Source organism: Arvicola amphibius, chromosome 6 (assembly GCF_903992535.2).
Source record: "Arvicola amphibius chromosome 6, mArvAmp1.2, whole genome shotgun sequence".
NCBI classification, from domain to species: domain Eukaryota; kingdom Metazoa; phylum Chordata; class Mammalia; order Rodentia; family Cricetidae; genus Arvicola; species Arvicola amphibius.
This window is the reverse complement of record NC_052052.2, coordinates 131,090,565-131,117,442: the sequence shown is the minus strand read 5'-3', so window position 1 is coordinate 131,117,442 and position 26,878 is coordinate 131,090,565. Positions and strand designations below refer to the sequence as shown.

The 26,878-nt window shown below is 44.2% G+C and overlaps 1 protein-coding gene across 1 annotated transcript in view; it reads left to right on the top strand.

Annotated features, from left to right (window-relative positions):
* The window catches only part of Gmds (GDP-mannose 4,6-dehydratase), a 536,488-nt gene extending 511,700 nt beyond the window's left edge, over nucleotides 1-24,788 (top strand). The window contains exons 10-11 of the mRNA XM_038334108.1: nucleotides 24,154-24,222; nucleotides 24,398-24,788. Coding sequence (XP_038190036.1) covers nucleotides 24,154-24,222; nucleotides 24,398-24,460 — 132 coding nt within the window. The 3' untranslated portion in view covers nucleotides 24,461-24,788. The remainder of the gene's footprint in view (nucleotides 1-24,153; nucleotides 24,223-24,397) is intronic.
* The last annotated feature ends 2,090 nt before the right edge of the window (nucleotides 24,789-26,878 follow it).

Sequence of the window (26,878 nt, the reverse complement as noted above, 5' to 3'; positions counted from 1 at the left end):
GCCCAGAAGCAGGGTTATGAGTTAACCCACCCCAAAATTCACCCCATCTATGATCTTCTGGAGCATGTGAAGGGGCCGGTCCTGTAGATCCAAAGCTGCAGGGTCTCCATGACACAGGGCAACAACAGAATATCCAAGAGGAGACCCAGTGGTGGCCTAGCATTGATAATGTAGCAGAAACCAAAGGCCTTGAACCAGACCAATGACTCTTTGCAAAGTGCACTTATAAGTAAAGATACATGGACAAAGGGCTTACTGCGTGATTCACTGTGTCACCACACTATAGCTTCCATTATGAGATTTTCCTTTTTTTCTTCCTTTTTTCTCTTAAATTTTATTTTATCTTTGGGGTTGGAAGAGCAGAGGACAGATATGAAGGGACAGGGAAATGAATGGGATCGAGGTGCATGATATGAAAGACACAAAGAATTAACACCTGAAGGGTGGTGGTGCTCACCTTTATCACAGCACTCGAGAGGCAGAGGCAGGCAGATCTCTGTGAGTTTAAGACCAGTCTTGTCTACAGAGCAAGTTTCAGGATAGTTAGGGCTGTTGCGCAGAGAAACCCTGTCTCAAAAACACAAAAAGAAAACAAACAAACAAAAAAGAATTAATAAAAAGCAAGTTTTTTAAAAAGAAATTATTAGGCGTTCAGACATCCTGGATTCAAACCACAGGCAGCAGTGGACCTGATGAGCTTGTCCCAGATGCTGAAAAGAGTTTCTGATGTGGTGTGAAATGGACTTCGAGGAGAGTCACAGCAAGGCTTTCTAGAACCCTCCAACAGTAGTAGGCTCATTTCTTCTTGTTCCCCAAGCTTACTTCCTGAGTACACAGCAAAACTACTGAAAAACAGAGCCTCAAGGGCTAGAAGGGGTTAATGTGGCACACCCAGGAACCCAGAGTATGGCAGCTGTTTGCATGCCTCCTGGAACTTCACAATCAAAGAGGAATTGAGGAAAGAAATGTATAAGTATAAGAAATTTATATTTTCTTGGTTTTAGATTTCTCCTTAACAGTAATCACGTGCTGCTCTTTCTCCCAGGTTCTGTGTAGTGTCGCATTCACAGCCATTGTGTCAGGAAATAAAGAGCAGTACAGATTCCAGCAGGAGTCGGAGACTTGCTGCTGTTCAGATTCACTATCAGTAAGTCCTCCACAGCAGTTAGCAGAAAAGCCAATCAACAGCCTGTAGGCCCAGGACCACTATAGTGGCTTTTGCATTGAAACCAGTAAAGCACAGCTATTTTACAAAAAGTATTTTATTTAAAATTATTCATAGTTACATTTCATTATTTTGGAGTTATAATTAGCTAACTGACTTATGAGTTGAGATATTATAAACTTAACAGAGCTGGCAGTTCTCTAGGCTAAACCACCATGTGTTTTATTGAGGTGGGAGAAACCATGCTTTTCCTTGTTTATAGAAAACCTTACTTGTTAATTCCTACCATGTGTTCAAGGCTTTGCCTTACAGTGAGAGCAGAGCACAAGGGCCTGGCAGAAATGTGCTGTCTTAGTCCTTCTCACACAGGCTGTGTGACTGTTGTGGTGTTGGGAGCCTCCCGTGGTACCAAGTGGACAGCTCAGATTGCAGAACACTGGAAAAGAAGGTCAATGTCGAATGTCCAGATGTGGAATTCCATACAGCCCTTCTGCCCTTTAGACTGTCACACAGAACATGGCAACGCTTAAGTTGCTTCCAAGAACTGCAGTGGGAGATCTTGAAAAAGAGGGTGCCACAAACCACGTCCCAGCACATGGACTGAAGGCCACATAACCAGGAGAAAATGATTTGTGTGGGGTTCCCTTTAGGAAGCACAGACCTAGCTCTGACTGTATAATAAATAAGACAGAGGGCTTCTACCACTGGATCCCCTGCTGTTTAGACCACCTGCCTTAGAAAGGTAGAAAGGCAAACCCAGGCAGACTCCAATATTCTAGGAGATGATAGCATCAGGTTGTCCCTGAAAAGACAGAGGCATGGTAGTAGCTGTAGACGGGAGAGTGACACTGTGTCCCTCTCCACCCTGGCCTAAGAAAGTTTCCAGACTTCATCAGGACTTGACTCAGAAGAAGGACACCCATCCCTGAAGAGCTCTCCCTCCTCTACACTGTGCTGTCTGTTCAGTCACTGCTCATTAGCATCTCATTACAATGAATTGTTGTTGTTGACAGGTGTCTGTTTCCTGCTCTGTATATCTGAAAATATTTTTCTTGATGCTTTTCAACTTCCAGCCTGCCAAGGACACTGTTCTTTTCAGCCTGCAGAGGACACTATTTTTGAAGTTTTATTTTGGTTTGTTGTTATCTAAAGTTTGGATCGAACACTGCCTGAATTCCTGTCTCCACATACATCTAGAAACCCATGTCTCTCCAGAACCTGAGAATTGCCTGACTCCACTAATGTCCTGGCCCTTGCTCTGCATCTCCCATATCTTCCATTTTCCACGTTGCACATACAAGTGAAGAGCTCTGGAAAGTGAAAGGTTTGGTTGAGGGGTTACATGTCACCTGTTATCTTATTTTAACAGCATGTGCTTGCTGGACTGGCCATTTCAGGAAGTTCCCTGTTCAGTGTTTCTTGTAGAACACTGATCTTCCTCTACCATCTGCCCAGCTTCCTGGCTAGCTCTTGTCACATTTACTTAAAAGTAGTTCAGCACATTCTTCCTTAAACTCCTGCCCAACTAAGCCAGAAAAGGGGCAGAAGGCCTAACTTCTCCATCCCAAGAGATCCAGCAGAGTGGCTATTTGAGAAAGGCTAAGACTAACAAGCTCCTCAGGCCTGGATTGAACCAATCTCTCCACACTACCCATTACTGTTAGCTAGGTGTGTCAAGCTCCTAGAACCTGGAATGCAGCAGGTATTAATACTACTCCAAGTGAGTATCTAAGCATAGAGGTTGGAGTCCTCAGAAGGTGCTACATCCTGACTAACCCATCTCATCAGGAATGCAGGATGTGGTGTGAAAGGAACTGAAAATAAATTGGGAAAGAAGGTTGGAATCAAGTTGTCAGAAATTTTGAAGTCAGGGTAAGAGTCTGGATTGTATTTGCCAGGAAATCAAGGTTTCTAAGTGGGGACTCAGAAAAACTACGAGATGGGCAAAGTCTCAGACAGTCAGGCCCTCAAGCAGGGGTGTTGGGATGAAAGAGAATATAGTGCTACAGTGTGAGCACCCGAGGGCCTGGGCCATCATGACAAAAAGAGAAGAAAGGAAGGTCTGAGGGAAAAAAGGCTAAGAAAAGATTATAGCAAGACACAAGAAGAGCTAAGTTGGCCATGGTTTGAAGTCTAGGTGTTGGGTGTGGGCATAAATGTTAACAACACATTAAGGATAAGAGCTAGAGTGTTTAGATGGAAGGAGTACTGTCATCAGTCTTAATACTGTCATCCCTGTATCTAGTCAGCAAATTGCAGTTAAATGCCTGCTATGCATAAAGCTCTGCCTGAGGATAGAGAACACAAAATATAAACAGCTGTGGCTTCACAGAGTTTACAGCCAATGACGAAGCAGCAAATAAGTGACAAAATGATTTTCAACACTAAAGCTTTCTGGAGATAAGGGGCCATCTGAGAGAAGTGGGGTTATATCCTACATCAAAGCCTCTGTAGACATCAGGACTTAGGGGTGTTATGTCTTTGAATGCAGCCGAGAAGAATGCAGGCCTGCCACTGGGAGAAATAAGGCTGAAGGTAGAGATGGTGACACTCCCAGGAGATGTAACAGCTGAAGCCATTGATAAAAAGAAGGCCCCCTTAAGCTCTTATCCCTAATGTGTTGTTAACATTTATGCCCACACCCAACACCTAGACTTCCAACAGCCAAGAGCAGAGCTATGGACTTGGAGAATAAGTGAAAAAAGGGAGCAGTGAGAAAACTGGGGTTGTCAGGGCAGCTCAAGAAATGATGGGAAAGCAGAGAGCGTAGGGATCCCAAGGCACTTGGGATCCCGGACACCAGGCAAGAGGCTTGGGAGCAAGAAGGTGCCCACTTGCAGAGTGCCAGAAACCTGCCTGGTGACTTCTAGAGCTGCTACTACAGGAGGTGGAGCCAGACACCAGCAGCCACTAGAAACTCACTGTCCGCACTGCCCTCCTGAGCTCTTGGTCACTTTGGGGAGGCAGACAAAGGCAGAAGAGAGGAGTGGAGTATTAATACCACCACTTGCCCCCACTCATGAGCTGTGACAAAACAAGGCCTCACATTCCCCATCAACAGCCAATGTCACAGCTAGAAGAATTAGCTGGTGCAGAGACACAGAACATAGGATACAGACATGAAAATGCCAGTAGTGGACGATGAAGGGATCCTGGGAGAGTGTCACAGAAAGACAGCCTTGGTTATCTCGAGCCTTCACTTAGTTCCCAACTCTGCTCTGCCTCAGTACATGAGAACCCAGTCTCTTACCTGGGACACTGGGATAAAAGTAATAATGTATAGAAGGCTCCAGCTCCTGTCACCACACAGAAGATTCTCAGGGATTGATTCCAGCATGAATTTTACCTCCTAGAATAGAGAGTGTAAACAAGGAACCCAGAGAACAAGGTAGACATGCAATGTAGTCAGGAAGGCAAGTGCAAAGGACAAGTAGTGGCACTAACCTCAAGCCCATCCAGGGCCTAGCTTAGCTGCTCTATGCCATATATCACGCCTGTTTGCAAAAGGTAAAGGCAACAAGGCCGTGGCCATGCTGAAGCAGATTTACATGCAGGCTGAGGCATCGAGGTAGCCTCTGCTCACAAACCTGGAAGCATAGCACAGCAGTGGCTGCCAGAACAGAGTGGCCACAGTCTGCCTAGTCTCTCAAGTGTGGTGAGCGCGTTCCTAGTAGAGGCTGAGCTGGAGGAGCAGGCAACCTGATGCCTACCTACCCCAGGGATGAGCTTCAGGTGCTCATCGATGAGCTGATCCTTGAAGCTCCATCTCCCAAGTGTGCTTTCTGTCAGTGTTTTTCTCCTTCCCTCTCAGTCAGTACTTTAAAAGATTTTGAAAGCTCAACTTTTTTCATTTATGTCAAGAAGACCATAGAGGGATGATCAATGTAGAAGTCCCTGGAAGTTGGGGCAAAGGAACAAGAGACTCTGGGGTGAGAGAGAGGCTAAGCTATGGTAAGCTCTCCATTTGTTTCTAGATACATGGATTTCATTTTTATTTTTATTTTATCTCATGTGTTTTTTTGTCTATGCACAATGTGCATGCCTGGTGTCTAAGTAGGCCAGAAGAGGGTGTCAGATCCTCTGGAAATGGAATTAAATGGCTATGAGCCACTAGGTGGATGCTGGGAATTAAACCCTGGGTCCTCTGAAAGAACAGCCAGTGCTCTCAATTGATGAGCCATCCCTTCAGCACTGGATTTCATTTTAAAGAGGGTTCTGTTTTCCCTATAATACACATGTGTACACCAAAGTAGGCTCAAAACTGAGTAAGGTACTACCCAGCCCTCATAATGCAGCTAACCTAAGGATGTTCTTCCTGAGGCCCTCAGAGACTATAATTCATTCAGCCTGGTTGAGGACCCTGTGTCTACTGCCAGCAGTTATCAGGCCTCCTTGGTGCTCTGGTTATAAATGTGGCATATAAACCGTGAGACCTCATTCTCCAGAAGAAGACAGGAAGCAGGAGGAGCATAACTACAGGAGAGTGGGGAGGGGGCTCTTGAAGGGATTGTAAGAAGGAATACATTTTCTCTCTCACAAATCCAAAATTTTCAAGTGGACCAGAAAGAGTTTCACAGAACCAGTAGCTTTGGGGTACTCTTAAAGACAGATTAACCAGACTTCACCTGAAATGAAGTGTGTCCTGTTCACCAATGTCTAGAGTGTGATTCCCAAGCAGAGAGGAGACATACAAAAGAGGGAGGCTGTGTAGGGAACAGAAAATCCAGGGACACCCCAAGGAAGAGGTAGTAAGGGAACATCCTGATGTGCCTCCACTGTCTGGGGAAAGAAGTGTGCTGCGGCCCTGCTTCCTTTTGCGTCACAGGACCCAAAATGTGCCAGAGCCTCCAGGAACACATGTAAGCAGACTGACCCATGTGTAATTCTGTCCCTTTAAACTGAGCCCTCCATGCTGGTTTCTGTAATGGCCCTGCTAGTTTACACTTCCCCTCGCAGTGAATAAGGATCGCTGTCTCCACTGCTCATCAGCATTTGTTCTTCCTTTCTTTCCTTCCTTCTTTTTTTTCTTTATTTTTATTTTATTTTATTAGGTTTTTTCGGGACAGGGTTTCTCTGTGTAGCCAGGCTGGCCACGAATTCGAATTTACCCGCTTCTGCCTCCAAAATGCTGGGATTAAAGGTGTGTGTCACCACTGCCGTGCCATTTGCTTTTTAATGATAGCGATTATGGCTGGATGAAATGGAAACTCAAAGTACTTTAATTTTCATTTTACTAATAGCTAAGAATGTTGAACACTTTTTAAAATAGTTATTGGTCATTTGCTTTTCTTCATTGGATAACTTTCCATCTCATTAACCCTTTTCTTGATTAGTATTTTGGGAGGCTTTAGTGTTTAGTTTTTATACATGATTCTTTACTTGTAGATATTAAGCCTCTAACTGGAGTAGAGCTTGCAAAGATTTTTTTCCCGTTCTATAGGGCAGCTGCGTACTCTTCTGATAGTCGTCTCTGCTGTGCAGACCCTTTTGAATTTCATGTCATTTCGTTTGTCCATTTTTAAAACTATATTCTATACAGGCTGGTGAAGAACTCACAAAGATACTCCTACCTCTGCCTCAGAGTGTTGGGGTTAAAGGTGTGTGTCACCACATCTGATAGTATTTCAGATTTTAGGTTAAGATCTTTAATCATTTTGAATTGACTATTGTGCAGGATGAGAGCCACGAATCTAATTTCATTCTTTGGTGGGTGTATATCCTGTTTTTCAAGCAACTTTTACTGACTGTGCTGCCTTTTTCCAGTATATGTTCTGGACTGGCTATGAAACTAGAGAGGAGATCACCAGGAGGGAAAGTATGTTGAGGAAGGGTTTCGTGAGATATGGAAGCAAAAAAAGAGAACTGGTGTAGAATGATATAAGGGAGTACAGGAAAGTGGGAAAGAGGGGAATCAACAAAAACAAATTTTGTTTTAGATGTCAAAATGAGAGGAGCTGGGCATACTGATGCCTGCCTTTAATCTCAGGACTTGTGAAATAGAGGAAGATAGATCTCTATGAGTTTGAGACCAGCCTGGTCTACATAGCAAGTCTCAGGCCAACCAGAACTATACAGTGGAACCTTGTCTCAGGAAAAAAAAATGTCATAATGAAATTTAATACTTTGGATGATCATTTAAATAAAGACATAAAATAATACATATTAAATTTTAAAAAAACCACACACCAAAATTAACCAGACCCAAAGTCTATATAACACAGTGAACTATTATATAGTTAGAATAAATGTGTTTTTATTTATCTGCAAGGTTTTTTACAATAAAGTATATAGAACTTAAAAATAAAAATTGTAATAAAAAATAATTAATTAAAACGTAAAAAGCAAAGGGAGAGACAGGAGACAGAGGACAGCTGTCCAAGAGAAACAAGCCATAAGGGATTAGCTGCTGAAGTGTGATGCTCGGGGCTGCTTACCTACCTTTCAGGGTGATGGATTGTTCTGTGCCTGCTCAGAAGCTCCATCTTTGCCCATTGGGAAGTTGAGTCAGCTGGTAAGGATCAAAGTGGCCCTTCAGGTTCTGCCACTACTAGGGTCCAGCAGGTCCTTTCTGTGCCAGACACCACCCTGATTTTCTGAGAGGTATTTCCTTCCTATAACAAAAGACAAATCTTTTTCTTGAAAGACCTGCCTCATCCGTGACCTGGGTGTTGTCTCCTGTGGCACTCTCTGCATTCCATTAATTAGCTGAGCTTGTTCCCTCCATTTTCCTTTGCTAAAGTGGTGGTATGGAATGGGTTGTCCCTAAGAAACATGAAAACACCACCCCAACTTATGCCCCTAAGGAATTATGGGATACACCAAAATGAGTGAGACTTCTTCTAGAACTTGGAATGCCTTACAGAAAGAATATTATCTTAGGGCCCAGGGTCTCCTAAAATGAGGTCAGTCACAAGGATTCTTCACATTGGCCCCAAGACCACCTGTAGGCAGAGTATGACAGGTGTCTAGAGAAAGAAATTTATTCCAAAGTCTTTGGGGGAGGAGAAAGGTTTGTTTGAAGTTTTTCAAGTTGTTTTCTTTTGTTTTTTTCTTGATTTATTTGGTGCATGCATGCATGCATGTGTGGTTACATGTTTGTGTGGGTATGCTCACCTTACATGTATGTTTATACTTAGGTGAGAAGTTGATGTAAGATGTCTTCCTCTGTTGCTTTTCACTTTTATTTTTGAGACAATTTCTCACTAACTATAATGGACTATTCAGCTGTGTCTGGGGATCTGAACTCTGGGCCTCAAGCTTGTGCTCCAAGCACTTTTCCTACTGAGGTATTTCCTCACCATATATATAAATATATTACACACACACATACACACAGGGGGGGGGGGGAGAGGGAGAGGGAGAAAGAGAAAGTTGCTAACCCAGAACTTGCTATATGTACTAGGCTGGCATCCAACTCACCAGCTTCCTGCCTCTGCCTCTTTAGAGTCGGGATAGCAGGTATGGAGTACCACACCCAGCTCACAGATCTTTCTTGGCAAAGCCATAAATCACTACCTCACCCTGGAGTCACTATCATCCATAACAACTTCCTTGTCAGAGTCTCAGCACTCTGAAATCCAAGGCTTCTGATTATCGGTCCCCACCCCCTGGGCCCAGCCCAAGTGGCTTCCTCCCTAGGTTCATGTTCTTCCGCTGAAGTTCTGGCATCCTGTCAGCCAACACTCTCTGCTTCCTCATCACCTAGGCAGCATTCCTGACCACCAGTATTCAATTTCCCTTACAGTACTTAGTCCTGTCTAGTTTCTCTTTGCTTGTGGAGTGACACTACAAGGGGCATGAGCCACCTGCTGGCTAAGTAGACCAGTGCCATGGGGTTGACAAAATGTATTTAAAGTAGATAGACCACACCCCCTGAGACAGCCCACCCTACAACTCATAAGAATTATACTGACTACCTAGTTACCTAGAGGCACAGCCCTGTCTGACTTTGCTTCCTATGTGGGGTATATAACAGGGAAGGAGGTGGGACTGGGTGTATGCATGGGAGATGGCTGAGGCTAGAACTAGAGACATGGGGGTGGGGATGACTGGGTATGTGGCCTCACACTGTGGAAAGTTTTCAGCAAGTCAACATCTATGCCATGAAACAGGTAGTTGAACAAATGAGCTAAATCTACAGTGAAGGGTGAATCTGCAATTTCAAACGAAGTCTCTTTGACCCCAGATTCAGCAGGCTTTTATGGTGTTAAATGTATGAGTAGGGAGAAGAGGTTGCAGTTTGGAAGAATTCTCTATACACAAATATATATATATATATATATATATATATATATATATATATATATATATATATAGGAACTTCCGCTTGCTAGAAATGCAGAGCTTCTATGAAGAGACATTTGAAGCTAACATCACAACCCAGCTTTGAAAGCCTGAGTGTCCTTCCAAGTGAGTTAGTTTGATTCTAGTGGCTCTGGTAAAGCCATAAAGAAATATACATACAGTAGCTAATATTTAAATATCTGCTCACATCAGCCACTTGCATTATCTTGCCTCTTTATGATCAACAGATATTGTATTATAGGCCCATTGAAAGTCAGGTCATGCAGAAAATACTAGAAAGAACTGAAATTCTGCATAGAAATATCTGGCAACAAAGTCCATGCTGAGCTAGTGCTAATTGCTGTGCATCTGAGGTTTACTTCCAGCAAAGGGGGAGAGCTCCACTCTACCCTGTGCCACCCCCCCCCCCGAGACATTATAGCAGTTTCTAAAAGGCTCTCCGACCCCTCCTTAGGCCTTGAGGTACATTCTTGCACTTAGATACCTTATCCATGTCCTCCTGGCTCGTGTTCATACCTCACTACCCTCTTGAGAACTAGAAAATGTTTTTTTCTGAGTGCCCTCACTGCATTAGTCTGTGGACCCTTCCGCTTTTTCCTATAACGGGACCTAAATCCCAGAAGCTTCCCAGAGGGAGTTCTTGACAAGTTGGTTTTTTTCACATGTGCTTCCTATAGCCTGCCGAACATAGGATAGTGTCACTGCCCAGTACAGTGTCCATTTCCTTACTCCTCATGTACCTTCTTCAAGTTGCAATCCTACCCTGCATGTCAGAGTCATTCTGGCTCTATCACCCTGCTCTTCCCCTTGCCTAGAGCATGACATTTGTAACTTATTACCATCTGCTTCTTAGTCTCCATCATTAACTTTGAGCTACTTGGACTCACATCTCTATGGCCACTGGCTGCATAAATGAATGGGTGGATAAATGAATGTTGCACACGTTGCCAGGATTCAATGAGAAAATAGACTAGGGGCTCCTTTGTGGTAACTGTTGATATAATTATAGGGTAGTAATAATTTAAGGCAACCCTTTCTTTCTAAATCTGAATTCTCAGTAGCCAAGCTCAAAAGTCAAAATGCTTTTGCTGAAGCCTTACCTACCTTGCATTCTTCAGACTTGCTCTACTGCTACGTAGCTGCAGAGCCCCTGATAGTGCAGTCTCCTTCATTACATAGACCCTGAAAACTACAAATCTGCATCCTCAGTAGTAATTTATTTCTGTCAGGAATGGTCATAGTAATAGCATAAGTAAGATCCAGGCCATTTGTTTTAGTTCTGTGTTGAAGTATTTTCAAGGAAAAGTGTGTTCTGATGGAGTCAGATTCCAAGATTTTCCAAGCCCTTTAAATTTTCATGCCAAACAGTTCTTAGTATTCTTTGTGGACCTAGAAGGCAAGCAGTTCCTTAAAGATTCTAGTTCTACTGGAGAAAGTCCACTAGGAGCAACTTAGCCTTAGATTACCAGGGGCTGCCAGGCAGAGAAATACCCTTCCATGGGAAAATGACTTGGTCTTTGTTTGCCTTTAAATACAAAGTTCAAGATCATAACAATTACTGATAATGCCTAAGGAATCTGAAATAATCCAATTGAAGATGCTTTCTCTTCTACCTCTACATAACCATTCATTTCTGGCTTGCGGGAAAGATGAAATTATTTTTTTCTTTTGCAATCCAAAGCTTTCTTCAAGCTATAAGACACAGATGTCAGCCCTGTGTGTCATGATAGTCCCACTCTTGCTTTCTCACTGAGATTTCTCTCATAAAGGACCTACTCTAATTGATACAAGTGGTGCACTAGCACCATGGTTTTTCTGGACCTCTGTGGAGTGAAAACGTATTCATTTTCTGTTTTCTTTTTATTTGTAGTGCTGAGAACTAAGCCTTATACTTCCTAGGCAAATTTTCTACCCCTGGGCTACATTGTCAGACCTTGCTTTTTTGAGACAGGGTCTTGTATATTACAAGGTCCAAGCTTGCCCATAATTCTCTATATACCCCATTTTCACTTCAAACTCATGAGGTTCCTACCCCTACCTCTAAGTGCTAGAATTATAGGTATATTATCACAATATCTCTAACTGGGTCTTTTTAGTTAAGTTCATTTCCAGGCTATATAGTTTGTCCTCACTCACAGCTTCTATGTGGGGGGTGAACACTTGATTGTATATTGTTCCCAACTGCCTGACCAAGAGAAGATTCCTGATATGATACAGGCTAGCAGGCCCAACCCTTGCAGTCATTTGGGCCTGGATTTGAGTCTAGGCCCCATTCCAAGTCAAAATGAGCAAGTTATCTAATTTGCTGGGAATATGTTTCCTTACCTTCCATGTAGGACTCTTAGCAGGTATTAACAACATGGAGTGTACAATGGGTTGGATAGATCCAATGAGAAGCTCAATAAATCAGCCTTGACTCTAAATGGTCCCTGCTTCCCTTACTACTAAACTAGGAGACAACCCATCTTGAGCTACCACCCTCTGCTTACAATGTTCTAAGTTACTTGGCTTCCCTAGTCACTATGTTTGACTCAATCTCAATACTGGGAACTGACCAATTCAGCCAGATAGAAGAAAATGGGGCAGGCCTGATGCATGACACCACAGCCGCTATGGAATTTCAGCTGACAGCAGCAGATGGGGATCAATACCAGCCCCATGTGTTGGAACAGGCTCTGAAAGCAGACTGTAAAGGAGAAGCAGGCCAAGAGCATGCAGTTGAGAGGCATTACCATTCCTCATGTGGCCCTAGGTAGGTGTGGATGATCTGGGCAGGTTCACTGTAGGCCTGATAGAGCAGTTATAAAAACTAAATTTGCAAAGGTACAATGATAGGCACTGAGGCTTCCTGTGTGTCCATGACTGATGTGTCTGGTGTGTCAGTCTGGGGCTCAGCACCTCAACCACAGGGAGCTCATCCTTCCTAAGGAGACATTAATACCAATCTTCAGGAATGCTTAGGGTCACAAGAGAGGTGTTCCTTTCTGAGTCTTTAAATCTGGGCATGGTTTTTGTGTTGCAAAACTTAGTGAAAGTAACATCTGTGCCACTTTCAGCTCTGAAAAGTAGCTCTTTTCGGCCTTGGATAAATCATTACAGCAGCTTTCCTTCTCAAAACTCAAGACTTCAATAGCTTACCTTGTTCTGTGTAGATAGGCCAACTTTTTCCACTAATAGGCCTATGGAAAATGGATGTGGCCATAATTTGAGAACCATACTGACTCTTAAATTACTCTGACCTTCCTGCCTGGGTTTATTTGCAGAACACATCATATGTATCAGAGACAAGAGGCTCCTGCTTGGTAGTTTTGCCAAATGACTAAGCATTTAAAGAATCAATATGGAGGTGTCCCTTTCTTGAATGCATACTTTGTGCTATGAGGAACTCAATTGTCCCTTTATGTCCTGTAACATTTGTTGGGGAGAGATCTCTACTCCATCACATTTTAGCCCCTTTTGTTATTAGGAGCATGATGCATTGGAACACTGTTCTGGGTAAAGTGTCTTGAGATGCAAAGGTCTAGATGATGAGTTGTGTCCTAAAGACAGGCGTAGAGCTTAATACTTCCACAGTAGAGCTCTTGTATAGCATGCAAGAGGTTTTCAGATAATCCCCAGCACAACAAAAAAAATCATAATCATAATTCATTAAATCAATCAGTAAAGACAGAAACAGAGGAAAGGTCATTGGTACAAGACAGGATGTGTGACAGCCATGCTTCTCAGAGCATGTGGCAGTAGATTATGTAACAAGGCATGATTTTTTTTATACTCTCATAGTCAATAATTTCTCACATCTGGACTGAGCTGTCATTTCCAAAGCATATTCACATACACTGAAGTGCTGTTTTCATCAAGCTGGCAGACTATGATCCCAACTTATTTGGTCTGTGGACAGGAAGCTGCACTCCATCACAGGCCGTCATTTAGATCAGACCCTCGGCCTTGTCAGCAAGGCCAGCACTGAGGGCAAACAAAGCACCTGCCAAGGGCGACTGTGCAGGGTGTCACACTTGGAGTCCCCACCAAAGCTTTCATCAAAGCCAGCCTGATTATTTTCCACTGCATTTTCCTGAAAGGATGTTATGATTTTCTAGATGTTTGGTGGCTGGCGATAAATCAGGCTTTTATGATGTCATGTGAAAGGCCACCTCTCGGACTTCCTCTAGCCGCAAGAAGAGAATAATAAAAGTAGGACGTGTTGGTATTGCACAGTAGACACAGCTTAGCTTAACCCTTTCCTCACTTGTCTGCCAGCTCAAGTCACAGAAGAAGGTTAGTATTCCTTTCACATGAGTAGCCGGATTCATGGAAGCAGAATTGCTCTCTGGGTGATAAGTAGACTCAAGGACTTTGGCATCATATCAAGTCATTACCAGAAAGTGCCTCTCCATGAAGAATGATAGAAAGGGTTATCAGCAGCTTAACAGAAGTAACCTTCAGAGAGCCCCTGTTTCATAATGTTGGAAATAAGGAGTTGCCTTGAAGCAGAGAAACTAATAAAGCTCGTAAGACTATAATGGAATGTCTCATAGCATTATAAATTTATAAATGCCTTTGAAAGAATGGGAAGGTTCTCTTTTAAGCCAGAATCCAGGGTCCTTGCTCTCTCATCTGCATCCCATCAACCCATAAGTCTTTCTGTGTTCTATTTCCCCAGTTATCTTTGCATGGCCACACTCAACCACCACTGTCATCTAGGAACCCCATCTTTCACCTCTATGGCCTGGACATTTTAACTGATCTCCTTTCCTTCTTTGACCCCTCTCATCTAAGACAAAGTACACTGATGTCTGTGAAAACCTCTAGCGCTTAAACTCTCCAGGACCCAGAGCAAAGTCCAGACTCCCTGCTATCAATGCTAGGATGGTAATGAAATGGACTGCTTCTCTGACCTTTCAAAGATACACATGTACTAACACAAACACATACACCATATGGTGAAACTCGTTAAAGGAAAGTAGGTTCCAGTAATGTATCCCACCCTGAGAGCTCGTCAGGGAAAAGGCTCCGTAGCCACCTCGGGGTGTTCAGGGCTCCCACTTTCCACTAACCAGAAAAGAAGTGAAGAATGGAGGCATCTCCGTCAGCCCTCAGAGGCTATTGCTGTCCTCATTTGGCCAGAAGACGAGCAACCTTGTTAACACACACTCTAGGGGGTATCTGAGCATAGCAGCCAGGTTCCTAGCCTCCCAAAGCCATCTAGGTATCGTGCTGAGTCTTCACTGTAGTAACCCAGACCTGGCCTCTACAGAGTAGTTAGGTTACATGCCAAAGCATCAAAGAGGAGCAGAGGCTGTGCACAAGAGTTTAGTTAGTACAGAGAGAAAAATCAGCTCTCCCATAAATCAGTATGAACAGCTAGAAGTCAGTGTCATGCTTTTGAAAATCCCCATCCCCCAAAAATCTTCAGGCTTCTACCTAAATTATTTAAGTCAGCCAAATGTTTAACCATGGCCCACAGGCTTAGACTCTTTTTTTTTTAATATTTTTATTTATTTATTATGTATACAATATTCTGTCTGTGCATATGCCTGCAGGCCAGAAGAGGGCACCAAACCCCATTACAGATGGTTGTGAGCCACCATATGGTTGCTGGGAATTGAACTCAGGACCTTTGGAAGAACAGGCAATGCTCTTAACCTCTGAGCCATCTCTCCAGGCTTAGACTCTTAAGGGACAGTCAGGTATGGTTCAGAAAATAAAGCCTTGGCACAACATGGCTTCTATGGAGGAAGACCTGGGATCCATGACAAGTCTTTTTAACCTTCTTTGACTTCACCATGAGCTCCCTTTCCCTTGTTCATGTATCCACAAGCAGTGCCCTGATCTGTACTCCTCAGAGCTGAAACTCTGCTCCCTAAAATACTTCCTATCAATGGTGTCCCCCAAAAGACCTTCTTAACCAGATCTTTTCTTACCATTCAGACCTCTGATCAGATGTTACTCTTTAGAATGTCCCTTACCTGTCAGGGTTGTCCCACTCTTGTCAAGTCCCCACCTCTGCGGCCTTGGCACCACACTCGCCCTTAGCTGATATCCTCCTTGTTTCTCTGTGCCATCTCCCCAACCCAGCACAGGTGCCATGACTGTCAAGGCCTTGACTTATCCACAGTTGCTTCCCCAGTGCCTGACAAAATCAGTGTCTGGCAACAAACCACAAAGCTGCAAAATGCGTGCAATAATTGGAGAAAAACAGAGTGTAAAATCCTGAGTAGATTTGTTTGGCAAAGACCTGAGCCTAACAGTGAAACAGGGACTGGGTGTCTGTGGGATAAAAGGCTTGCTTCCCTAGCATGAATGGGGCTTGATCTCCAGTACTTCAAGGGGAGAAATCTGGTACCAGCAGCTGTTTCTGTGTAGCCTTAATTCTTACAACCATCCTGTAGCATAGACAGTGTTTACCTCAGTTTTATAGATTTAGAACCTCATACTCAGAGATGCTCAGAAACAGCTAAGTTCATTGAGCCCTGGACAGGAGTCCAGTTCCCTCCAGTGATATCTCTGTGTTCTTAGTAATGTTTAAAAATGTTTTGGTTGAGATGAAATTTATAGTGAAATGCACAGATGTTAACTGCAGTTAGATCGGTTCTGACAAGAGCATGGGCTTCTGTAATATGCTTCTGTCCACCTAGGGAACATTCATTTAATTTCCCCCCAAGGTCTCCTTCTGCATATTGCCAGTCAGTATCCTCCCTTTGGCCACTACTCTTGTTCCACCACTGTGGCTGAGTTTATTCTATAACAACATATTCATTGAGTTACACAGTGGCTGGATTTCTGTGTCAACCTCTATCCACCATTGGCATGTACTGATATCATCATATGCTTACACATTATTTAGAAGTCTCTTTGCCTCTCACATTAATGTTGCATAAGTACACTGTTTTCCTTGGAGGGCTTGGTCCTTTGAACATTGTGACTGCTAGACTAAAAATCAGAGATGCTTCCTTCTAGTCCAAGACTCTACCACTAGATGGCTTCATGATATCTGGCTGAAATATCTCAACAGATAGACATAGGGATTTTGTTCTTCTCAGGAAACAAATGAAAGGAAGAGTAACAGGTAGCCATGTAGTGTAGATCCCCACAGCCTGCTAAACTTTCCTAGCCTTGATGGTGGGAAAACAAGTAAGTCAAACTGTGGAACACCTAAGGATCTGAATTAATGCTTATCTTTCCTCTGTGCTCTCAAGAAACTCACAAATGCCAGGTAGTTGTTTAAGTCTTTCCTCAAGAAGTTTCCTGAAGAAGCAGCCAAATGCAGGGACTTCTGTGTTAGTTGTCCTCAAGAAACTGCTATGGAAGCAGTGATAGAACATGTGGATGTGGCCCTCTTGAGTCAATTCCATCTAGCTTGGGGACAGACAAGGGAGGAGGCGAAGCAGAGGTAGATAGGTAAGTTAGTGAAGAGAGACTCTGAATTAGAAGACCTCAGTGTGCTACATAAGTTGAGAAACACCCAAAGAAAAAGCCAACCCATTTTAATTGTAAGGATAATTGTATTTGTTACAATGTTCTTTTCTGTATGTGTTCAAATAAGGGTAGGGATTTTCTCTAAGATGATAGATTGCCTAACAAACAAGAAGGAAGCAAGCTTAAGGAAAATTGCCTTTGTGTTGTGCAATCCGGGATGCCCCATGGCCTCAGTTGCCTTCCTGGATAAGAGGGTGCAGGCTCAAGATAAGCTGGATAACAGAGTTGGGCTCTGAGCTCCAAGACACTTTGTAGAAAACTTTCATCTCTAGAAAGAGGCCTCTGAAGCAGATATAAAATCTCCTGAGTTGCATCTTGACTGTGGATGTCTTCAAGTTTAATTAGCTGAACTCTGCAAAGTGCTTTGAGGGCAGAAAGAGCTAAGTGGCAGAAGAAATGCAGCCTGCATCTTGTGTCCAGAACGCCACTTGCCAATTATGTCACAACAGTCCCTAATCGGTCCACTTAAAGGTGCTTTATCTCCTTTCCTCGGGGTTTATGCCACCTCCTACTAACATAGACAAATCTTTACACCCCAGATCTAGTTATTAACAGTAGCCAGTAATTTTCAAAGAAGATGGTGCTGACTTTGAAGCCTGGAATGCTGAAGTCACTAACAATCTTATCTCCCTGTCATTAAGTGGCCCTTACATTATACTTGTGAGTCACCACTACCACCCCCATCAGCTGATTACAATGAACTTTAGTGAAGGAATTAGGATCAGAGGGCTCCAGTTATAGTAAGTCATTTGGTTCACTTTCCCTGTAAGCACTAGGCTTCAAAACTCCATGGTAACAGAAAAAAAAAAGTTCCATGACTACAACTGTAGACATAGAACAGGCACAAAGGGGTCATAAATATGGATATTGCAAGGAGACCTCCTCAGAGTCTCACCTGTAACATGTATGTTAGACCTCTACCTGTGAGCATGTAACTCTCTCAAGCTACTGGACATTGCTCCTTAGAAATGTTTTCCTTTGCTTGCTCATTTAGATGGGCTAAGCCTGGGTCCCATGAGGTTATACAGGCTGGTAAGAGTGTTCCTGGGTTGGTTCCCATTTCTCTACCCCATTCAAAGCTCTGTAGTAATGGGCAGACAGGCAGTAGTGGAGAATTCCAAGCTGCTAAGGGAGATGGTACAGTTTGGTTAGTGTGAATGCTGGGGTGTGTAATCTGGTACACAGAGGTAAAGCTACCCATGTGTCAAGCATGCTGGCCTGAGAGAACTTTCTCAAGACTCATTAAAACTCTAAAGGAAAATTAATAATCTGAGCGCCCATACTTTCCCCCAATACATTCATCCCTCAGAATCCTCAGAGAACTGGTTCCAGGATCCCCCTCTGACAAAATACTCAGATAACTTACGGCCCTGTATAAGATTATTTGCAGACCTCTGCATGTCCTCCTGCGCTCAGTGAATCATCCTAGGAAAGTTAGTGTCTAACAGTGCAGATGCTGTCAGCAGGTGTTATGATCACAAGGCAACAATAACAAGCATGGCATCTGCACATCTTCAGTACAGGTGTCTATTTTTCTCTTATTTTTGACCAATGGCTACTTGATTCTATGTATGCAAAAATCCCCAGGTTTGGAGGATAAAAATGTTTTCTGTGTAACTTGTAGAACTTATTTTTGCCCAAGTTTTTTTTTCTCTCGTGCTAAGTATGTGTGTATATTATTATATACTTATATATACTATATATATATACATATATATATATATATGTATATATATATATAGTATATTGAGACAGGGTTTCTCTGTCGTAGGCCTGACTGCTCTGGAACTAGCTATGTAGAGCAGTCTGGCCTTGAACTCAGAGATCCGCCTACCTCTGTCTCCCAAGTGCCAGGATTTAAGGCGTGCACCCCCATTGCCTGGCACTAACTATATTTTTTAAAATATAATGGAAAAGATGTGTGTATGTCATGGTATATTGATGAATAGATACATTGGGAAGAAGACACATCCTCATTCACTTTTCAGAAAGTTCTAAACAGTGGTAGACTCTTTTATAAGTGTGTGAGGCCCACATGTTAGTAGATGTTTCTTTTCCTTTGTTTAGTACCTCTTGGTAGCTGTTGAATAGTCTCTCACAGAAAAATGGGATGAATGAAGGAACCACAGGATCTTACAGATCCTGTAAGAGGAGGTACCATCCAGAAGAACAGGCAGCACGACTAACAGGTTCTTGAGTGGGCCCACCAGGAGAGTGCACAGTGTTGAGTCTTGAGCTGCAAGCAGTAGATTTTTAGTCTAAGGCCATGTGGGACTGCCCATAGCCAGTAGGCCTGGAGTGTCCTTTGTGCAGAGACTAGGAACAGCTTTTGCGAGCCTGCGGCTCTTCTCTATGTCCCATGCTGTGCTACACTCTGGAATGGCGCTTAGTGAAGCCGTATCAGTTTAGCTCTGGGGCACTGTGTCAGCCCTGCTGGATGGACAGTCCCCTGAGCCCACTTCCTGAACAGACGAGACAACCTGCTGTTTTCTCCTTGTCTCTTATCACCCCTTGTCATTAAAGGAGAGGCCTGGTGTTGACTTCAATCTTTGCTATTCTAAAGCAGTCCAGGCGAGGAGAGGGAAATGCCCAGCCACCTTCTCATTGTACTGCTCTGAGGTTAGCTCTCTCCTTGGGTAGGATTATGCCAGGAGTAAATTCCAGCATATGAGAGCTAAAACTATACAGGTCTTCAGAGAGCACTGCAGGCTGGAGGCGGGGGGGGGGGGGGGGGGGCATTTGAGGGACTCTTCAGGCTACCCTCTCCCTTTTCCTCCATATGCCCCTCCCTGCCTGTCTAGAATCTTGGTTGGGATATGCAGTGCAACTTCAAAGGCTTCCTCAAGTTGTGTTGTTTTGTTCTGCTCTTAGCAGTTCTGTGTTTCCCAGGAGAAGCTTTATCCTGGGAGGGAAGCTTGCTCCTCACTCCATTAGCATAAAGTCAGATCAAGGACTTCACTCATTGGCATTCTTCTATTCCCTTGGAACCTAAGCCAGTCTTCAGTTTCGCTTTTCTTAGAAAAGCAGTAGGGGAAAGTGAGTATTTTTGTGCCACTCACAGCTCCATGTCTTAAATTCCTGAAGATGTTTAGCCAAGGTTTCCATCGGGCTAGGTTTTCCTTAGTCATATCCCTGTCTATGCACCTTCTTGTCTGTGGTGCTCAAAAATCAGTTTCTTTCAATATGTACATAGAAATTTAACAACATCCTGCCAAGAGCTCTTATGTTCTTAAAGTCTCTCTGCCCCACCAGATGTTCCTACAAACCTTACCACAAACCTGCCAAGGAAACCCAATCCAACTTGTAATTCAATCTAAATGTTATAATTTCCCCGAATCAAACTTAGAGAAAGGGGAGAAAAAGAAATGAGGGTGTGAGCTTGGAGTTATCCTGCATGATCCAGTTTAGTGTACTGACGGGACTTAATTTGTGTAAGAACAATCAAAATCACATCAGGGAAGAAAGGAACCTGTGTGGCGGAAAGGTGTCTTGTTATCTTGACAGCAGTGCACAGGGAGCCCAGAGAGCTCACAGAAGTGGCCTCTAATTAGAGGAGACAATAATGGCAGGGTGAGCCCTCCTTTTCTGGATTACGTTAACTGCTGTGGGCTCAGGAACTGGCCTAATGACTTCCCCGGGACTTGGTCTGGTGCTTTATCTATCCACTATAACAAGACCAATGGCCAGGAAAGCCCGAGATTTAGTTGCAACAAAACATGCTCTCTTCTCAGGCTACGCTTGCATGTCCATTGCCGTAAAAGCCACCATGTCTGGGTGCTCCTGCTGCAGGACAACTCGTAGGGGCAAAGGAACTGGGGTCTGTGGAGAGAGCTTGTCTGCAGCCTTTCTCTGTTCCTTGTGCTGTTTAGCTGCTGTAAAATGCTTAGTTAAGCCTAATTGAATTTGACAATAATAAATTACATATTGAAACTGTATAGTTCACCTAAGGAATAGCAGTGAAAATGGCAAGACACCAGAAGCCAGATTTAGGAAATGCCATATTTACATTAAAATGCTTTAAATTTTCTTAGAGCTTTGTTGCCTGTTTTTTTTTTTTCCAGAAAAACTCCAGACCACCCATTTCATGAAGTTCTTTGTAAAAATTCTGTAGAAACTCTACATAAAATCATCACTTAATTCCAGTTTTGCCTGTGTTGTCTTACAGTAGTGTATGCTCTGTGGAGAACCAAATAATTCAAAGTGGAGAGCAGCATACATAAACTCATTCTTTTCATTTGTCATTAGGAGTTGCTTGGCCCTATTGGAGGACTTCATGGAAGTTCAAATGTCTTAAAAGACTCAACTATAAAGGGTACAGATCATGGTGTTTCTTTCTCCCCACATCCGTGTGTGAGCACAGCAACTAAGGCTCCCTGCAGGAGTCCACCTCCCAACCCCGGCTTCTCTGCGGGTCAGAGGAAATGATGTTTAAAGGAGCATTTCCTGTCTGCCCTCCTGTCCAGCACCGTGTGCCTTCACACACAGGCCTTGTCATGCCACCCCTGAAGTGCGCCTGAGCCAGGGAGCTTGTAAATGGAACAAATCATTGGCCAGATCCCATGGCAGAAAATAAGTTGGTTTTTTTGTTTGTTTGTTGTTGTTGTTGTTGTTGTTTTTGGGGGGGCAGGGTTTCTCTGTGTAGCTCTGACTGGCCTAGAACTGTAGATCAGAGATCCGCCTGCCTCTGCGTGCTGGGATGAAGGGCACACACCACCACCCTCAGTTTAGTAATATGTTCCCATTAGGACAGTGAAGTAAAGAGCACACCGAATTGGTGGGGCGGAGAGCTCACTTGCCTAACGGGAGGAAAAGCTGAAGAGATAGAAACATTTTGACTAACCCATGTTAGTGACACCTGGCAGGAAGAGCCACTGTTGTGTTCTGATTGGACCGCATTCCCTCCCTTCCCAAGGCCTCTTGATCTAATTAGCTTTCAGGGAGACTGAGTGTTGGCAGAAGGCTAAGGAAGCTCCTAGGCTGCAGTCTAAGAAAGGGCTGAAAACTAGATTGGGAAGTTTAGCTGGGCCTGTCTCTGGTTTCAATGAAATACTTTTACAGCGTATTTAGTAGTGTCTGTTGCTAAGTTTTTGAAAACCATTTTTCTTTTTTCTTAATTGTAGTTGCCTGGTTGTTTTTATATTATGAGCTACTTGTAGAAAAATACAGGAAACATAATTACAATACAAAGCTCCCTTTCCCAAGCCTACTGAGATCATTTGAAACCAAACTGAGTTTTAGGGCTTTTTTTAACTGTATGTTCATAGCCATGAATTGCATCCATGCTGTGCTGGTTGATTTACTGCTGGCGGTATGTGAGTCAACAGTAACCATGTTCTCCTGAAGCTGAGGACTGAGAGAGGGGCGGGTGGACATTGCTTCATGACTCCAAACTACACAGCTTCCTCTGGGGAAAAAGAAGGAATATCTTTGTGTGGCTTTTACACTAAAAGAAAAGCATTGTAAAAAGTATATACAAGTTTATTTAGGGAGAGTAAAGAGAAATAAATTACTTGGTTTGTTTTTCCACTTTCACTGGCAGCTCCAGGTAACACTGTGCTAAAAATGCTAATTACTAATTCTTGTATCCTACCCTTCCTAGGGAGTCTGGAAATGGACTTTTAGGCCAGCAGAAATAACTTGCTTCACTTTGGTTAACACTCTGGGGAGGAAGTGGGTACTTCGGCGTATTGTGAAATGCAAAGCCTTTGGGAATTTGATTTATTCAAGCCTAAAAAGCAATGATGGATGATTGAGAACGAGAGTCCCTGAATGTCCTCTGCTAAAGTAAAGACTCAGGCAGGGAAATGGGAACGGGAATCCAGACCACCTTGCTGGGAATGCCCAGGTGAACACCCCGTGGGAAGCACAAATAGCTTGTACCTAACACTCTGGCCTACCCATCTTAAATCCTGAACAAAGTGCTGTTGGCTGCCAAGTGCAGGAGAGGCCTTTTATTACAGCTTAGTTATCTGTGGCTGTCACTCGGAGCAGCTGGTCCACTCGTCTAAGAGTGCACAGCTAAAATACAGTATCCTAATAACGTATCTGTCATTATAAAGATCCCCTTTTTCCCTCCTGCCTTCCCAGTCCCTGGTTATTTTGCATCTCCGCATATGCAGCAGTAGATGCACTCATGAATATACCTAACTGACTTTTCCTGGTTTTTCCTTTTCTTCCCTCCTTTCCTTCCTTTTTTCCCTTTAAACCCATCTTGAAATGCCCATTAGTCTTGAGACCTACAATAAAGAAATGTGTGAGGGTGAAGACACAGGATTTTCATCTTTACCGTTTCCTGTTAGTTGCCAGTCTTCCTTCCAAGGGAGAGTATCTAAAATGAACGAAAGTGAACTGCTCTTGCTAGATATCCAGGAAGATCCAGTACGTTTGTGTTCCCCTCCTCATAAAGTCAGAACTGAGCAAGCAGACCAGGAGGCTTGACCTCAGCTGTATATGTTGGTAAGGTCCAGTCCTGGGCTGAGAAAGTGGTCAGCAGTCTCCTCTAAAAGCAGCCTTGAAGGAGCATCTGGAGGTGAGAGGAGCTAGAGAGAGCCTGGGCTGACCAGAGGTCTCAGATGCACAGGGTCTGAAACTGAGGTTTCCGTGTTTGTCCCGTAAGTCAAGAAAGAAAATCTCTATTTTCTAAGGAAGAAAGAGATTATAACAGACCCTCTGCAGTAGCCGGGAAATGGAAGTTTCGGTTTTGGAGTTTGTGGGTGCCCTGCTGGCTGACAGAGAACTGTCTTCACCTTATCAAAGCCAGAGCTGAGCGGAGGCTACTCCAAGCTCAGTGCTCCATAGCCTGCCTGCGTGCCTGCCCGCCTAGGCTGTCCCAAAAGCCAGAGACCAGAGGCGGGGTTTCCCTGACTCCAAATCCAGGACAAGATGCAGGAGGCAGGGACAGGGCAGAGGCAGTAGACCTAAGACCGGACCTGGAGGAGTGTGGATTCTAGGGACCAGACCTAGCAGATGGGCCGGAGTCCTCCAGGTCTTGGACCTGGAACGGTCATTGTGCAGTGAGCTTCGTGTGAGCTTCGTGTCTTGGACATTCAGGCTTGATTTACCCCCGACCTTTGCTGAGAAGAGCAGTATTTTGAAACAGTTTTCCCAGTCGCCCTCCTGACAACTTAAATCGGATGGGATCTTACCTGATGGGACAGATTGGGAAAGGGGCACTCCACAAGCACAACTCATCTGCTCTCTCTCCACAGGACTTTCTGCAGGGAGACTGCTCCAAGGCGCAGCAGAAACTGAACTGGAAGCCCCGCGTTGCCTTTGACGTAAGTTGTGTCTCCAACAAAAGTTCTCACAGCTATTAGCTGTGAACCCTTGCTGGTGGACTGCAGTCAGGCAGGAGACCTTTCAGAGCCCTGGGAGGAGGTGTTGCAGAAGAGGGTGGCAGAAACCCCGCCCTCACCACCCGCCCTCACCACCCACCCTGGATTTCGGTTGCAGGAGCTGGTGAGGGAGATGGTGCAGGCCGACGTGGAGCTCATGCGGACCAACCCCAACGCCTGAGCACATCTGCAAAGATTCCGAGGCATGGCCTATCATGCAGAGCCAGCGAATCAGAGTCCAGCCACTCCTGTGACCATCGACCCTTGACCTCCTGTGTTGTCCCCACAGCTAAGAGCTGGGCTATAAATTTGTAGGCACCAGGAGGGGACACTCCAGAGCTAAGGCCACTTTGCTTTTGTCGAAGGCCCTTCTGAATGGTTTTGGGAAATCAAAAAGTGTTAATCACATATTCATTTTACTTGAAATTATGTCACTAGACAACTTAAATTTTGGAGCCTTGAGATTGTTTCTCTCTTTTCTTATTAAATGATCTTTCTATGAACCAGCACTAACAGAGTTGCTTGTGTGTGTTTTTGTCAGGTTATAATGTAGGCAGGTTATGGCCCCAAACAATAACAAAATTCACAGGTAGGGATGAAATATTACTTGGTTCCTTTGGAAAAGCTCCTGTTGGGAAGACCGAGCTGCCCTCAGCAGAGGCCTCGCTAGCTGTCTGCCTTGGGCATGCCTATCCCCTGCTGAATTGAAGCATTCATACCCCTTCTGATCTCTGCTGATTTTAATTAGAACCACTGAGCTCTCACCCTCTCAAAAAAAAAAAAAAAGGCTCATGAAATGGGGTTGCTAAAAGAAGAAACTTGATGGTGAGTAAATATTGTTGGAACATTATATGTGAAAGTCCCTGGGCTACCCAGAAGCCCCCTAACCTAAGCCTCTTCTATGGTCTTTTGTACAATATTTATTTCCAACCTCTTCCCATTGGTACTAGGTCCCTTTTTAAACTGAATTTTGACTCATTAATTTAATCCAGTGCCTAATATATACCAGACGTTATGCTGATGTTTCAACCCCATCAACATGAGCTAGAAGTTATGATAAAGAGACTTAGAACCCAGGATCCAGCTCCACTGAGTTTATCATTTAGGTGCTGGAATTCTGACTACAAGGCCCGCATTTCTAAGCTGTGCACTGTGCAGCTACCGGTGACACATAAGTGTACAGAACACCCCAGAAGGCGAGCAAGGATCTGCTTGCAGGTATACACTCTTACATGAAATAGTATTTTGGCCTAGAACAAATTAGGTCAGGACTCTTCTCCCCCTCACTCCCCTTCCAAGCAAAATAAAATAAAACTTGAGCGAATGGCATTCCAATCTTTGCACATGCATGGGACTGGGGGCGAACTATTTCCGAATGTCTTCACAGGCAGGTTTATGATCTGGGGGAGGACTAGGGCAGAGAGGGCTCTTTGTGGAGCTCTCTATGCTGGGAGAGCACGCTGACTGGGGCAGCCTCAGCCCCCATGAAGCAGAACTAGGGCAGCCAGGCTGGCCCACCCAGTTCTCAGAAGCCACCCCAAGAAGAGCCTGCTGTTTCTATCCCCAAATGGGGTGCTGGTAATTGGAAGCAGATGGTCTCTGGGAGGTGGAGGTGGTAGGACTGGGAAGGCTGGGGGGGGGGTGGCATACACACATGCGTTGTCATACATGAACATGCATCATCACCCACAACCTAAAACATACATCCACTCACATATACAGATTCACTCACAAACATGCCATCTCACATACTGTCACACACAAATCTTGCAAACATACCCAGAAGTCTACTGTCCCATGGCACACACTCTCAAGTCTCACAACTAATCACATGCTCCTGGCCTTGACCTTCATGCGCAAGCCTCCTCTGACCACCTAAGTCCCTCATTGAACACCCAAGAAAAGCCATTCCAAAGGCCCGCAGGCCTGCAGTGTCTAATTCAGTGTTGTGTGGCTCTCTATCCCAAAGCCACAATGAATTCCTTAGGGCGGACCAGGAGAAATCCTGGGCAGGAGTCCCATGTGTCTCCAGTGAACTAAATGGGCATGAGCATGGGTTTCTGACAGAAGTCACTATTCGTGCCTCGCCATCACTGTCGGGGGCTCCGTACAGGGAGAAGAATAGCAGTTCCTGTATAAGTCCAGAATCTAAATTTCTGTGTTGAATTTCATGTAGTCATCTTCAAGACTTAATTAAAGTATTTCTTCTATCTTATCTTGATTTCAGTGATTTTTGTGTGTTCCTCACACTTCTCCTCTCCTCCCACCCGACTCTGTAAGCATTGGGTATATATTTTTATGTATTATAGCACCTCTACAAGCTTGATGCTGTTGTAAAAACTAAGAGAGTCATTAGTACTCTCAGTTATGCCAGAGGCAAGTCCACATGTGTTCTTCAGAGAGAGGTCAAGCGCGTGGGTACTAGGGCACCACTGGTTTAGTGCCCTTCAGGCTGTGCCACATCTGCTGCTCTTTGCCTTTAGTTCTAAAGCTGTGAGCTAGGCCTGTCAGCTTCTGTAACTGTAGAGGGAGCAGGCAGAGTTGGGGCTGCCAATCTGAAGGGAAGGTTGGCAAGCAGTGTTTCCATGGGAGAAGGAAA